This window comes from Leptonychotes weddellii, chromosome 10 (genome assembly GCF_054177405.1).
Source record: "Leptonychotes weddellii isolate Sample4059 chromosome 10, ASM5417740v2, whole genome shotgun sequence".
NCBI lineage: Eukaryota > Metazoa > Chordata > Mammalia > Carnivora > Phocidae > Leptonychotes > Leptonychotes weddellii.
In genome coordinates, this window is record NC_138378.1 from 75,138,880 (window position 1) to 75,154,773 (window position 15,894).

Below are 15,894 nucleotides of genomic sequence, written 5' to 3' on the forward strand. Positions count from 1 at the left end.
GATGTAGGGCATTTGTTAACTGTTTCGCCAGGCTTAAAATAGTTGGATGCTGGCTCAAGTTGGAACCCAAAACCACGTGGGTGCCTTTTACCACTTACTTACCACCTCCTTATCACTAGGCGTCCACGAGGAAGGCGTACGATGTCTTACTTTGAATTCCTACCTTCTTGCCTCTTTGCCCTTGTTATTCCTCCCACCTGGAATGCCCTGTTCCCTGCTTCTCTGTCCATTCAAATCTCACCCGTCTCTAAAGTCCTGGCAGTTTTAAAAGCTGTGATCCCTGCAGCCAGGGGGCCACAGAGGAGGGGGCTCGCCACCTCTCCTCCAGTCAACTCAGCATCTCTTGTGTCCGGATTCCCCTGAAAGGATTTCTGTAGAGCCTGAGGGGCCTAAAAAATTTTTTTTTTTGAAAATCACAGTCTTATGGCATCCACAGTCTGTCCTGAATGGTGTGGTAAGGGATTTTGCACTGTCTGGTGGTGGTGTCTTTTCTTCCACCACTAGAGAAACGTTGCATTAGGTCAGGAATTATTTGACACTGCTTCAGGTCCTCCTGTCTCTGGTGGGCATACAGCAGTAGGACCTAGGATTATGTGGGAATGGTTGTACTTAGCAACAAATCAAAATCTTGTTTATCCAGTGGCCACTGTCTGGCATTATCTGCTTGAACGGACGATGGCCCCTCAGTGTAGCACTGGCTTCTCTCTAAACAGAAGAGAGAAGATCACTTGCAGGTCTCTGGCCCTGCATGTTAATTTCACATTACCATAATGCATGGTGAACTCGTACAGGTTAAGAAAATCCCTGTGGTGGGCGCCTGGGTGGCTCAGTCAGTTAAGCGTTTGCCTTCAGCTCAGGTCATGATCCCAGGGTCCTGGGTTCGAGCCCCGCATCGGGCTCCCTGCTCAGAGGGAAGCCTGCTTCTCCCTCTCCCTCTGCTCCTCCCCCTGCTTGTGCTCTTTCTCTCTCTGACAATTAAAATAAAAGTAGTTAAGATTTGTCCCTGGTAAATTTAATTGATGAATTATTGCTTTTACCACACAAATCAAATTGATAACATTAAAAATAAAAATGACGGGGCGCCTGGGTGGCTCAGTCGTTAAGCGTCTGCCTTCGGCTCGGGTCATGATCCCGGGGTCCTGGGATCGAGTCCCGCATCGGGCTCCCTGCTCAGCAGGGAGCCTGCTTCTCCCTCTGCCTGCCGCTCCCCCTGCTTGTGCTCTTTCTCTCTCTGATAATTAAAATAAATAAAATCTTTAAAAAAAAAAAAAGAAAATCCCTGTGGAATAAAAATAGTGATCCTTTACAATAGTCTTACAAAAAGAAAAAACAACAGTGAAATTATTAGCTGAATGTTTAGAAATACTTGCTTAAGTTTGATAGTAACTAATAGTCCATGCTCTATTTTCTTCCTTCCTTTTTTTTTTTTTGGTCATTCTTTTGTGTATAAAAATTGGGGCTTTGGATAATGCTGGGTGGCATCTAAAAAAGAAATAGACTAAAAGTCAGAGGGAAAAGGCAATATTTGTGAAAGTGGATCCTGAATTGTAAATTGCTATACAATTGGACATTTTTGTTGGAGGATGAATGGAATTAGAAAACTAGACTCTTCCAAAGTTTAATAAATGTCATGAGTGCAAGTCACCTTCATTCCCAGGAAACTAATTTAGAGATCATGTATGCCGAGATAATATTACCGGTTACTAACGGCTGCCTCATTGGGTGCCAAGTCCTGTGCTAAGCCTTGTCTATGTCCAACATCATTTCAGCCTCACCACAGCCCAGGGAGGTGCAAATGAGAAAACTGAGCCGAGTGAGGTTCGGTCATTTGTCCCAGATCTCACAGCTTGTAGCTGTCAGAGGAGAGCGGGGAATCCAGGTGTGTCGGGCATCAAATGCCATGCCCTTAGGACTCGGCCATTATGTTGAAATGGATCCCCATCGTCTTTGACATGTGACCAATTTAGAGACTGATGCTGTGATTTTTAAAAGGTTTATTTTATTTTAGTTTTAGACAAGTTTGCAGAAAAGTGGGGCTGGCCCGGATGGGGAAGCAAGAAGCAAGAAATTGAAACCCAAGCAAGAGAACGTGGAGGTACCGTATGTGCTACAAAGAATACAAGTTAGAACAGAATGCTTTTTGGAAGCATAAAGGACCTTAATAATAAGGAAATTGAGATTTTGACATTTTAAATGACTTGCCCAAGGTCATGTAATTTGTAAGCAAAACAGGGAGTATCCAAGTGTTCACTGCCTTAGTTTTGAACTATGGTAGTTAAGGTCGTGGGCAAATGGTTTTTCAGGATCACAAGTCCTATGAATATTAAGGATTAACATATGCATGTTGATGCATATGCACGATTGCTAAGTTTAGAAGGATGGACTTAATAATTTTCTTTAGAAGTCTGCCAGGCATGTGGCTGATGACGCAGTTGCTTCAACAAGCATTCTATTAAGTGTCAAGCATAGTGGAAGAATCTCATTGTATCTTATTTACTCATTTAAGCCTATAGAAAGTTACGTCTGCTTTTTATTTTGAACGTCAGACATCCAGCAATCTGCCATTGGACACTTTTGCTGATGCAACATGTTTTCGGCCTCACTGCTGTGCTCCTTCTCTTGTTTCCTCAAACATTAGCGGAAGGAGACAAGACTCTGGAAATGGCAGGCCCCGTGCCAAGCTCTCTTCTCTAACACCACGTTCTAGCATTACCAGTTCAGCTGCTGAAGCCTCTGTAAAAAAAAAAAAAAAAAAAGCCTGCCCACATGTCTGCTTGGCCTGACCTCAGGGTGTTTAGAGAGAAAGACAGCCGGAATCCATGACGTGGCCGCGGCGGAAAGGGAACAATTTAACCCCCTGGGCCTGGGGAGAAGATGGGGGCAACGATGCTCGTGGAAGCACAGCAGAGCAGAGGCGCGCCCCCACCCTGCTTGGTACGGTTTTGTGCTCCTGCGCACATTTGGGTTCCAGAAGAGTCCAAATGTCTGACCCTGCGGCCCGACTGGAATGTCAGGTCGTCACACATACAAGTTATGTAACAAAACTGTGTCTCCTGAATCTGCCAGCAAGTGAGAACCAGGACACACCAGAACCAGGACAGATGATTTAAGTTTATGTATCCAGAAAGCCCTAAACCCACTTTTCACAATATGTAAAGCTAAGTGTTTTTAGGCAATTTGCCTGTTGGGTGACTGCTCCTACAAGAAGTGCCAAGGGATTGTAGGGCTTTGGGGAGGAATTTCTACTTGAAAATGATCTTTGATCCAATGTTTTAAGATATACATTCTTTGAGGTATATGTTTATTATGATTCTTTCATCACTTTATTCTCAATTATAATTTAAACTTCCTGAAGGTAGAGGCCATCATTTCTGTTTCTTTAAAATTTTTGACTGTGCCTAACCCAGGGCTGAGTCAGCCTCAGTATTGACAGAATAATAACATATCTTGGTATAGAAACAGAATAAAGAAGAAGGAGAAGGTGGTCTTTTATTCATGTATGGTCAGGTCTAATCCTGCTTATTTTTTGAGGTTTCATAAGGTCAATGAATGGAAAGATGCTCAACAGCATTAATCATTAGGGAAATGTAGATCAAAACCACAACGAGATATCACTCCATTCTCACTCGAATGGCTGTAATAAGAGGAATGGACAAAAACAAGTGTTGGTGAATAAATTAGAACCCTCATAGCTTGCTGTTGGAAATGTAAAATGGTGCAGCTGCTTGGTAAAACAGTTTGGCAGCTCCTCAAGAAAGTAAATATACAGTAACCTTATGACCTACAAATTTCACTCCTTCATATATATTCAAGAGAATTGAAAATGTATGTCTACACAAAAACTTGTAGTGTATGTTCATGATAGCATTATTCATAAGGGCAAAAAAGTAGAAACAACCCAAATGTCCATCAACTGTTGAAGATGGTATTCACCAATGGAATATTATTCACCCGTGAAAGGAATCAAGTTCTGACACATGCTATCACATGGATGAATCTTGAAAACATTATTCCAAATGAGAGAAGCCAGACACGAAAGGCCACATAATGTACGATTCCATTCCATTTCATTTCCATATGAAAAGTTTAGCAAATCAATAGAGAGAGAAAATCAACTGGCAGATGCCAGGGCTGGAGGAAAGGGGAAATGGGGAGTGACTGCTTAATGGGAATAAGGTGTCTTTTTGGGGTGATGAAAATATTCTGGAATTAGATAGTGGTTATGGTTGTACAACTTTGTGTATATAATAAAAACCACTGAACTGCACTTTTTGAGAGGGTGAATTTTATGGTATATGAGTTATAGCTCAATTAAAAAAAAGAAAAAAAATAAAGTCTGTGAATAGTTGGATAAACTTATTCTATTCTGTTCCCTCCTTTTGTTTTTCTTTTTGTTTTCCCTTTTTTTTTGAAATGTGGAAAACATAGTTTTGAGATGACCTCAATAAAGATCACCTATTATTCACTGTATCTGACAATGAGACATCTGTATATTCTCCATTTGCTCTAGTCACCTTAGACTTTTGTGCAAAATTATTGCTACTAATGTTTCACCTTGTGAGTTAGTTCAAATTTGCTTTCCTATTAGATGCTTAATGTGACATGATATAAATATAATAGAGACTGATGTGTGTTAAGTGTCTCCTGATACTTAAATTATTCTAGAACTTTTTAATTTTAGAGCTGTTTAGTTATAACAGCATCGGCTGACATGTAATAACTTGCATATAAAGTATATAATTTGACAAGTTTTGACATATGTATGCAGTCATGGGACAATACCACAATCAAGATAGTGAACACATCCGTCACTCTCAAAAGTTTCCAAGTGCCCCTTAGTAATCTCTCACTCCTGCTCCTCCCCAGGACTGAACAATCACTGATCCCATGCAACCACTGATCTGCTCTCTGTTGTTTTAAGATTATTTTGCATGACCTAGAATTTTATGTAAATGGCATCATACAGTAAGCACACTTTTTGTTTGGATTCTCTTACCCAGTGTAATTATTTAATTTAATTAATTAATTAATTTTAAGATTTTATTTATTTATTTGACAGAGAGAGAGAGAGCGAGAGAGAGAGAACGCACAAGCAGGGGGAGCTGCAGGCACAGGGAGAGGGAGAAGCAAGGAGCCCAACACGGGGCTTGAACCCAGGACCCTGAGATCATGACCTGAGCCGAAGGCAGACGCTTAAGCGACTGAGCCACCCAGGCGCCCCCCAAGTGTAATTATTTTAAAACTCACCCATAACTATTGAGATTTATACATAGTCTATTCCTTTTTATTGCTGAGTATCATTCATTGTATGGATAAACCACAATTTGTTTATCTCTCACCTGTTGATGAACATTTGAGTTATTCACAGTTTCTGGCTATTGAAAATGAAGCCGTTATAAATATCTGTGTGCCAGTCTCTGTCTGGACATAGACTTCCTTTTCTCTTGGATAAACACCTGGGAGTAGGATGGCCAGGTCAGATGATAGGAGTATGTTTCATTTTTAAAGAAGCTGTCAGGACTGTTTTCCAAAGTGATTGTGTCATTTTACATTTCCACTAACAGTGTATGAGAGCTGTTCCTCCAAACCGAAGCATCTTTAAATGAAAAGGAAGGACCAAGCAGAGAATTAAACAAGCCATTCTAAAGAGGTGCCTAAGGGCCAGGCCTGAGCTCTTTGAGAAACAATGAAATGTGAAAGAAATGAAACCACTGTTCGATGTTGCCTAAAAGTGTCTGTTTTAAGCATCTAAGGCCAAATGGTAAACAGGAGGCCTAAAACCGCCTTCTTTCTGTGGGAACCCGCCCAGTTTTACCACCAACAGTGGGAAACAACACAGTAGGAATGGTACAATTGCTTCTGAAATGACAATGTGAGGAGCTAAATATAATCTCCTTTTGTGTCTGGACTGCAACAACTTCATGTGTAGAACAGTTGGCAGGTTGCTCACTTGATTCCAATTAGTTCCTTCCTGGAGAACTTGCTTACAGAGAACACTGTGAGTGATTCCAGTTTCAGGCAAACCAAGTGGGACCAGAGGGAACTAAGACTTCGGCAAAGGGTGCGTTTCCTGGAGAGGAGCTAAACGAGGCAAGGCCAATCTAACAACGGGCCAACTCTCCTAATTACAGAGGCTAATCGGCAAAAATATTTAATTAGGAAACTTTTAAAAGAGAAGCAGCACGATTTAAAAAGGAGGTGATGTCAAAGGTGCCCTAAAGGCTCTTCCTACCTCTCTCCCTACATGTTTTAGAACAGGAACTGTAAATACAGTAAATACAGACATAAGCACCATGCTAATAGTAACCATATGCTTGGCCTGGGTATTGGAGTGTAATAGGGAATGGTGGGGAGTATGGTGAACTGGAAAGAGTCCATGCTTCTTTTAAAAAGAGAAGTTATTCAGTCTCCAGTAATCATCACCTTGCAATAAATGCAGGCCCAGTGTTGCTAGATTTGATTTTTCAAGACAAGGGGGAAATCTGAATTTTTAGGTAAAATCAGATTTTTAAATGGTAACAATAAATTTAAGTTTGTTTGTTTTAAATGTAGTGTGGATCAAAAAGAAACTGTGTGCAGACCAGAGAGGGCTTGTAGGCTGCCCATTTATAACTTCTGGCAGTGGAGGAGTTCTGGGAAGGCTCTCTCTCCAAATAGTTAAACTCATGACATTGAATGAAATTCTTTTTCATTAGAGCAGATTAGATACTCTCCTTACTCCCTTTCCCCATTAAGACTTCCTGTTAAAATGCAAAATAGTTCCACGTATACTGGATTCTTTGCCATTTAAAAAAAATCAGCCATTAATGCCTTAGCTGAAATTGAATTAAGACTTTGGAAACTTAAAGTTATAAAGAACATCCAGAGGGGGATTGCATATGGTTACAGATGGCCACTGCTCACATAACTCTAAGGGTGGAGAGTTCAGACCATCCACTCCACTGCTGGAAAATTTTAGTTGTAAATGTTCCATGTGTTAAGCCAAATTTGCCTCCCTGGTTTCCTCCCCAGCTTCTCCATGGTGGTCTCCAGAAGCTACACATAATAAGCATAGTAACTCCTTTCCACATGGGAATTCTGTAAATATCTGAAGATGCTCTTGGAAGTGTCTCCATTCTGTGCGTAAATCTCCGTGGTTACTTCAGTCCTTCCTCATTCCACCAGCATCTCATTACCACTCCTGCTGCTCTTTGAGCGGCTCTCCGCTACTGTGTCTCATGTGTGGTTTGTACTTTATCTGCACACAGCACTATCTTCCAGAGCAGACCGTGAGTTTCACGGGTGGTTGGGAGCAAGCTCTCTGCATTTGTGTACTCATGTCTTTTCATATTGCTTGGTACATTGTAGACACTAAGAATTGATGGAAAGAAAGAAGGAAGGAGGCTAGGAAGAAAAGAAAAAGGGAAGGAAAGGAAAGAGCAAGCAAGGAAAAGGAAGGAAGGAAGGAAGGAAGGAAGGAAGGAAGGAAGGAAGGGAGGGAGGGAGGAGGGAAGAGAGGGAGGCAGGGAGGAAGGGAAAGAAAGAGTCAGTGAATGAATTTTTAGCATTGTTTCCAGATTCACCATCTCCTCTTCTATGGGCATGCCTTTGTCGGTGCCATTTTTAAGATGTGGGACTTGGAGCCATGGTCTGAACATGGAATAATAGGACATGAAATTAGCTCTCTTAACCTGGACACTGGATGGCTGTTGATATACTCAAAGATTACATCAACATTTTTTCCCCTCAGAGGTATTCTTGTTGGCTATCAAGATAGCTATCTTTCTCCTTGTTTTTTCTTTTTCCCTGAAAGAACGGCTACTAAGTCGGGGCTCCCTAAACTGGCATTTGAACCCAAGTTCCACACTTGGCATTTGTCCCACTAAATTTCACCCCGTTATTTGCAGCCTGACCTATAAAAATCTGTGTTGGATCTCAAGTTTGCTTTCCACCTGGTGCATTATCTCGCTGCCTCTCTCAGAGCTCAGTTTGCTGTCAGAACTACGGCTGTTGGTGAGTTGTCGGTGAGAGCCAACTGAGATCATTGTCTTGGGGGAATGCAATTGTCAGCATCGAGTGTCCAGAGCAAGAAAGGCCTGGGTGGAGCTCCGCAGCAGGGGCTGCTCTGGGGGCCCGGGAAGGAATGCAATTCACCGAGATGGGTGGGGGCTGAGCAGAAAGATTTCTGATGAAAGTGAATTTCATCTTTTTCAACAGATTTTTCTAGGATTCGGTCCCACCATGATATTTTAGAAATGCGGACACTCCGTTACTTCCTGTTTCTTTTTGCGTCCAACACATATTGAGTTAATCATTTTGCAGGTACTCTAGAATTTATCAGTGTTCTCCCTGATTTTGTTTCAGTAGAGAAACACACAGGCATGTTTTTCTTATCTGGTTATGTTATCACCATCAGCATTCTCACATTGACCTTCAATCCTCACTACAATGATGTTGAGGATAATGTCACCTTATTCTGTAAAACAGTTTGCACTTTTCAAAGCACTCTCATGTAAATCCCTCCGTCTTCCGCAGTAGCCTAATGAAAATCACAGAGTGGGTATGCTCAGGTCTACCTGACAGGTATTCACTGCCATGGGCAATGAAATGGGTGCCAGTGTTTCGGGAAAGCCACTTACTCCAGAGAATGATCAGCAATAGACCTTCGGGGAAATCCATAGTAGAACTTCTGGTGTCAGGGTATCTTTTGGAAGTTTCCTTTTCCCTTTTGTAAGTTATTCTGCAAATAGCATGTTTTAATCCTGAGGATTCTCATTCAAGAGAGGTGGGAGCTTGTCTTTTTCAAAAGCTAGGGCTAGCTTCCATTATTGTGCCTTGTATTAATTTTTTCTTCATAAAAAATAAAGGAAATAGAATTGCTTAGTTTACTCTGATGCAGGAAATTATTGCTGGTCTATAAAACATGCAGTATTGCAGATAAGCCAGAGATTTAAAAAATATCTAAAGAAAGCTTCCTTGGATCGGATTGACCAGAGATTTGACTATTTTATTGGTTCTACCGAAGAAATAGCTCTTGCAATGATTTATCAGTTGAATTGCTTTCATCTGTTTAAATCTATTAATGCATTTTCATCTTTTTTTCTTATATTTCCTTAGTTTAAAAAAAATCTTTTACTTACTTCTTAATTACTTATTTTTCTTTTCCATTTTGTAAGAAACATTACAATCTATGAATTTGCTCTTGTGGACCCTGGTATTTCTGTGCCATATTCATCAAGTTTTTATATGTGGTCTTTTTATTGTCTCAAATCTCAATGGTATATAAAGGAGATGTTGGTTTTTACTACTCTTTGATTCAAGAATTATTTTGGAAGATATTTTTCTGTTGTCCAGCTGGTGGAGATTTTGTTTTCATTTTGGCCTTGTTCTATCTTTGGCCATCAGTTTCTGATTTTGCTTCATTTTAATTAGATAGTTCAAAGGTACAATATTAATTTCTTAAGTGAAAGGAGTTAATAAGGGTCAAAAAGGCAAAAATCAGTGCATTGTTTGTTGAAGAAATAATGAATCGAGACATGCAGCCAACATTCATTGACTGACCATGTATTAAGTGCCAGGTACTCTGTTAGGCAGATAGATTAAGATTTTTTTTCTGCAAGAACCCTACAAAAGGGGAATTGATTATGTTATGAATTAACAGGAATTGTATTCATTGTCTTTAGACTTTCTGATTCACTACGAGGTTGCAACACATCCAGTTTGCACGTTGCTAAACTGCAAGTCTGGGTTATCTTTATTAATGGGGTAATTGCATAATTAAGGAATTTCCCTGTTATCTAATTATTTGAAAATGAAGGACCTATACAAATAGGAGAGGTGGATCTACCCTGAGCTAATGAACCCCTAATTGAGGCTCCTCACTGCACCGACCTCTTATAAGGCCCCGGCACTGGGTACATGTGATCATATGCTTTTGTCAAATTTGAGAAGGTAAGATTTTTCACTTCTTTTTCTTAACAGGTTCTCCTGGATCAGCTCCACTTCTTTTCAGAGCAGGATGTTGGTGTTGATGTGTGGGAATCCAGGATTTCTGCAATACTCTCGCAATTAGTTCCCATGAAAGAAGAGGATTTGGACAGATTTTTCAAACAACTGACATGTTGTTTTTTTCTTTTCTTTTCTCCCTAGCAGCAAATTTTTTTTAGCCATTTCTACTCCTCTTTCCACCCTCCCCCTTCCTTCCCTGTCTCCCCACCTCCCCACCAATGAAATAAATGTGATTTGAATTCAAAATACCATCATTTGTATGAGACCATTTAGCACTTAATTTACCTCCTGCACATATGGTGGATGGTTCAGCTGCTAAAATTTCGATGCAGGACTTCTTCAAAATCTAGAAAGAGAGGAAATCAAAAAGTCAAAGCACAGCTTATTTTATTAGAAGCAGGGCTTTGCTTTTAGTTACCAAGACAGGTAGGTTCAAGGACATTATGTTGTAGTGGGTGGATGGCTGGTAACATCTTTACTAATATTATTAACACCATACATTTAATGAGCCAACATTGTGCTAGATGCCTCTGGGTGTCCCCAAAGCCATAAGAATTATTCATTCATTTGTTCTTTCAGCAGATACTTCTTGAGTCTATGATATGCCAATCTTGGTTATAGAGAAGTTTAACATCTGGTCAGGGAAATGGGACTTACACTCGAAAAGATAAATAATGATGGTTTGTCATTGAGGTAGCTGCCAGGGTGAAGGGGTAGATGGTAGGATCTGCGGAGTTCATAGGGAAAATCACTGAGGGCTGGCGCATTGGGAAGGGCTTCATGGAAGCCGTGGGCGCTGAGGGTAGGACTCCGTCAAGTGGAGGGGAGGGAGTTAGGGGAAGGTTGGGATCCAGGCAAGGAATGGCATGAGCAAAGGCAAGAAAGTAGAAATACATAAACCTCTTTAGCTGGAACAAAAGGAGCTTGAAAAGTAGAAATAAGGGTGATAATAGATAAAGCTGGAGAGGTAGGATGGAGAATCATTTTCAGATTACTCAGAGTTCCCCTTTTTGTTAGAAAAGTCTGGAAAGATGTTTTGGGACAGGACATTGAAGGCTGCTTGCTGTGCCTCACTCTTTGGGCCCCGATAGTCTTACTTAAATGGAAATGCACTCTTCTCTCCAGAAGAGTGTCTCGTAGGGTTGAGAGGAGAGTTTCAAGGAACCAACCCCATGACCGCACAGGGAGTTAATCAAGGCTGCTTTGGGCCGAAGCAGGATATCTGCCTGGTGGGGCGTAAGCTTCTCTCCACCATTTATGAAGCCCGTGTCTTGCTGAATACCGATTCTCAAATTTCATCCAAGCATTTTAAACAAGTATAGGACACTGAGTTAATTTACCAAGCAAATGAAATCTCTTTATTTGGGCCTTACTTAATTTGGAAATTGAGGTGGTTCAGAGGGCTGAAGGAAACCATTTCTCTATTTATGAAAGGAGCATCTGTTGAAGGAATTAATAGTGAAATTATAACATTTAAAGTGTAGAAAAGAAAAAAAGCATCTTTTAGCATAGAGAAACACCCATTTATTTGCATTAATGTACTTATATATGCTTCTTTGTCCCAGCTGAAGTGATACAGACACCACAAGATACAATTAAATGAAGGATACAATAAATTGCAAAAGGGGAGGATATGGGTTAAAGGAAAAATAAGGGGAAGATGAAGTAAGGAGTGAGAATATCATAGAAAAAATATACTGTGAAGAGCTTATTTCCTTGCTAGGAGTGGCTCATGGATTTAGTTCTAAACTTTCTAGTAGCAAATGAGAAGAAGGTCAGGCAATATTTATGAGATTCTCAATCGGTGGAATAAAAACAAATCAGTTTCTCAGAAGAGATAATATTTACCCATTCCAGAGAGAAAGCTGGGCATCCTCATAGAGAAGCATTGTGAAAGGAAATGAAGAACATGCTTCAGAAAATCTTTATCTGATGTACAGAAGACAACACACTAAAATGTAGTCATTGAAACAGGCTCTCTCACAACCATGTGTTTTAGGTAAGTCTACAGATGCAAAAGTCATAAGAAGCACTATTTCTTTTTTTTGACAATTCTAAAATTCAGGTTTCCAGCTAACTTTTCCTGACATTCCTTCCCACTCTTGTACAATTTAAAGGCATTTTCATACTTCGATGCCTCTATTTGTTTTCGGCTTCTACAAGATGCCACGGTAGGGAGAAATTTGTTCCTTTTTGTCAGCGCTTGCCTAATTTCTTTGGCCTCTGGTTTACCCAGCCACCCAGCCACCACCCCGCACCTCAAACATAGGTATAGACTCAGATCCCCACTGGTGCCAGGGCCTGTTCCGACAGCAGAGCACACATGCACTGAACTCCCCAAATCCGTGCCCATCTCGGGTAGAGTGTGTGGTCCTCACACACCTGGCCCTGGGGAGCTGGTATCACCCCTGAGTTCCTGAGTTCCCTTCATTGTCATTCTGACTTGGGATCAGGGACCCCAAGGATCTATGTAGGGCATCCGTGTTTCCCTGCTGGCTTCTCCAACCTCCCCATTCCAATGGTTTATCCAGCCCTTTAGGTCTCTTATGTAGGTAGCAATGTCCTAGGACAAGGGCTTGCCAGAATCCTAGTGTGCAGGGACTCATATCCCAAAAGACAACTGTTCTACTTGAACCGCGAGGACTGTCCACACCCTCTCCCAACCAAGTTTGCTGCCTGAAGGGCCACCTCAGCCAGTGGCCGCCTTGACTGAGGGAGGTAGCCACCCTTCCGCATGTCCTTAGGCACAAATCTCCAAACAGGACACATCAGAAGAAACAGAATTAACCCATATGGAGAAACTTAGTAAACAGTGGCATTAGAACAACACAAAGCTATTTTTTTTATGTTTTAAATAAAATTCCTCAGGCACTTGGCATCTCTTAATAAATCATTTTATCATCCACAACTAAAGATTTCAAAATAATCCCAGAATAAAAATTGAGCTATTGGATCTATCTTGTCCCCATTCCCAAACTCCATCAAAACACATAAATGAAATTTTCATCCATGTAAGTTCCTGACTTTGAACCAACGTTTTTGAACCAACTTTAATACTTAACCAGAGGTTGGTAAAGGAAACACCCGTGAATCTCTGACCGCAAGGACACACTAGGAGGTTTTGTCATAATAAACACATGCTCTATTATTCTCTCAGAGTGTCTGCAATTAGTTGATAAATCTAAGGAGTGTATGAAGGGCCAAAAAATGTCAGCCAAGCACTGTGATTCAATCCAGTAAAAACACAGCTTTCCCAATCTTAACTTAAAACATCTGGAAGGGATGCATTGTAGCCAATAGAGCAAAATTTATCAGTGAGGGGGATGGGCAGGATTTGTCTGGGACCGTGGCTTCTATTAGTTTGAAATGTCTGGTTTCAAAAGGTAGGAAGTCACGATGGCAGTAGGTGGATTTGGGGGGGTTCCTTTGGTTATTAGTAGCCCAGACTATAATCAGCCTGTCTGAGCTGCAGCAGACAATAGGTCAGCTTAGGCTCTGGAGACGGGATGGGGGTTGGGGGCGGGGGAGCAGAGGATCTGTCCCCCACTTGAGCAGTGGTAGCCATGGAAGAGGTGCAGATACAGCACTGGGAAACTGCTTGAGGGAGTGGAACGGACTCGCGCACGGTCAGGGTGATGTCAGAGGTGAGAGTACACTGGCTTCTGATGGAGACTGGGCGAAGACCACCACATGCCTCAAGTACAATCCAATGTGAGGAGTGGGTCTTGGCCCTGGTTCTGTACTTACCTGACCTAGGGTCCTTGACATATCCTTTAACTTTTCTGAATCCTAATTTTGGGGAGCAGTTTAATATATGGAGTATAGCCTGGAATCTGGAATCAAATTGCTTGGGTCAACTCCCTCATGAGCACTGTGACCTTGGGGAAGTTCCCCAACCTCTCTGAGTCTCTGTTTCCTCACTTATAAAAGTGGGATAAGAATAGTACCTACTGCATGAAGTTGTTGAGTTGGGAAGATTAAATGAGATACTACTGGCAGAACCCAAGCACAGGGCCTGGAACCTGGTAAGTTCTCAACTAACGGTAACCATTATTCTGAAGAACTTGGGCTCTGGAGACAGATAAGACACATTTGGGCTCTGAATAGATTTATGTTCAAATCTGAGCCCTACCACTTTCTGGCCACGTGGACTTGGACAAGTTATGAAAGCTCAGTTTCCCCTTCTGTAAAAGGGGGATAAGAAACACACTGACCTCAGGGGGCTGTATGATGGTAAAATGAATAATTGATATAAATGCAGAGACATTTAGCTTGTAAATTCATTTGGACTTAGGTGGTCAAATTCACATGGGATTGGAGAGTCAGGAAGGGAGGGAGATCAAGGAAAACCGGCAAGCTTTTTGTCTTATAGACAGAACTAGACAGATGTGATCTGTCAGTAGATAGTCATTTAACAACCCTTGGGCCACAGCCAACAAGTGCCCTTCATGAAAATAAGGCACCAAGAAATGTGCTCAGAACATTCTTAGCAGTAAAGCACTTAGGAGGATGTCTGACATGTATTTGGTTCCGGACAATGGTAGCCGATACTGTGACTTTGGGTAATACTATTACTGCTACTTCTCTTGGGCAGAAAGTAGCTCATATATGCTTCTAACCCATCACCCACCCCTGGCTCCTGCTTCATCATATTTGCTTGGTTTCTTGGTGTCTTAATTGTCATGAAGAGCACATTCTAGTTTTAAGATGTTTGGAGCTTGAGGTAGGCTGACCCAAGGTTAGTTAGCTACCTATTGACTGGTTATGTCTGTGTAGTTCTCTAAGACAAAAACTTGGCAACTGTCCTTAATCTCTCTGTCACCTTTCAAATCTAATATAGATTTTGCCACCCCACCTGTGGCCTGGTGATTTTACCAATGAAATATTTCTGCATCCATCCACAGTTTAGTAGAAGCTGCCATCCTTCAGAGGACTGATCATGGTTGATAATTATATAATTATTTTTTTGATTGTTTGGTCATTATCTATGTTCCTCCTGAGACTATGAACTCTAGAGGCGAGGAATGCATTTATTTTACCCAACACTATACATCCACAATGCCTAACCTGGCACATGGTAGGCATTTAATAAATATTTATTGAATAAATAAATGAATAAATGGCATACTTTCTGCATGGCTTCATACACTAGCATTACAGCAGATTAGGTTATGGCCTTCCTTTATCTCTATATACAATCTTAGGGTCTTTTGAATAACAAGGCCATATTCTGCATCTTCTAACACTTCCCTCCTCTTATTAAGCACCACCATCTTTGGGGATTGCTTTCCCAGATGGCCTATTTTAACACCTCTATTTTTTTTTTTTTTTAATGGCTTACACCAACAATGCTGTACGTGTGTCATGTCCCTGTGTCTAAGATCTGGACTGGCCTACTTTGTAAAAGGCCCTGACCCCTTTACTTGGGAAAATGGAGAGGTCTGGGCTTGGGGGATGGGACTCAGGCTCCCACAGAAGGCCACCTACTGTGGCAGATGGCAGAATACACATTGGATAAGCGTGGGGACAAGTGCTTTTAGAAAATGTCCGGCAACTTGGGACATACAACTGTTTCCTCCATGCCTTCAGGACTGGCAATGTTGTCTCCATGAATTTTGACTGTATTTGATCTCTCACAAAGTGTTTATTTTTATTTATCTATCTATTTATGTATTTAATTAATTTTTTTTTTTTAAGAGAGAGAGAGAGTGCAAGTAGTGGGGAGAGGGGTAGAGGGAGAGGGATAGAGAGAATCCCAAGCAGGCTCCATGCCCAGCATGGAGCCCGACCCCGCGGCTTGATCTCATGACCCTGAGATCATGACCTGAGCTGAAACCAAGAGTCGGCTGCCCAACCGACGGAGCCACCCGGGAGCCCCAGATCTCTAACAAAGTGTTTTTTTTTTTA

At 41.4% G+C, this 15,894-nt stretch overlaps 1 protein-coding gene across 1 annotated transcript in view; it reads right to left on the reverse strand.

Moving 5' to 3' along the window:
* ANTXR1 (ANTXR cell adhesion molecule 1) overlaps window positions 1-15,894 on the reverse strand; it is a 185,634-nt gene that overhangs the window by 134,616 nt on the left and 35,124 nt on the right. Inside the window, exon 9 of the mRNA XM_081797283.1 lies at window positions 10,273-10,333. Coding sequence (XP_081653409.1) covers window positions 10,273-10,333 — 61 coding nt within the window. The remainder of the gene's footprint in view (window positions 1-10,272; window positions 10,334-15,894) is intronic.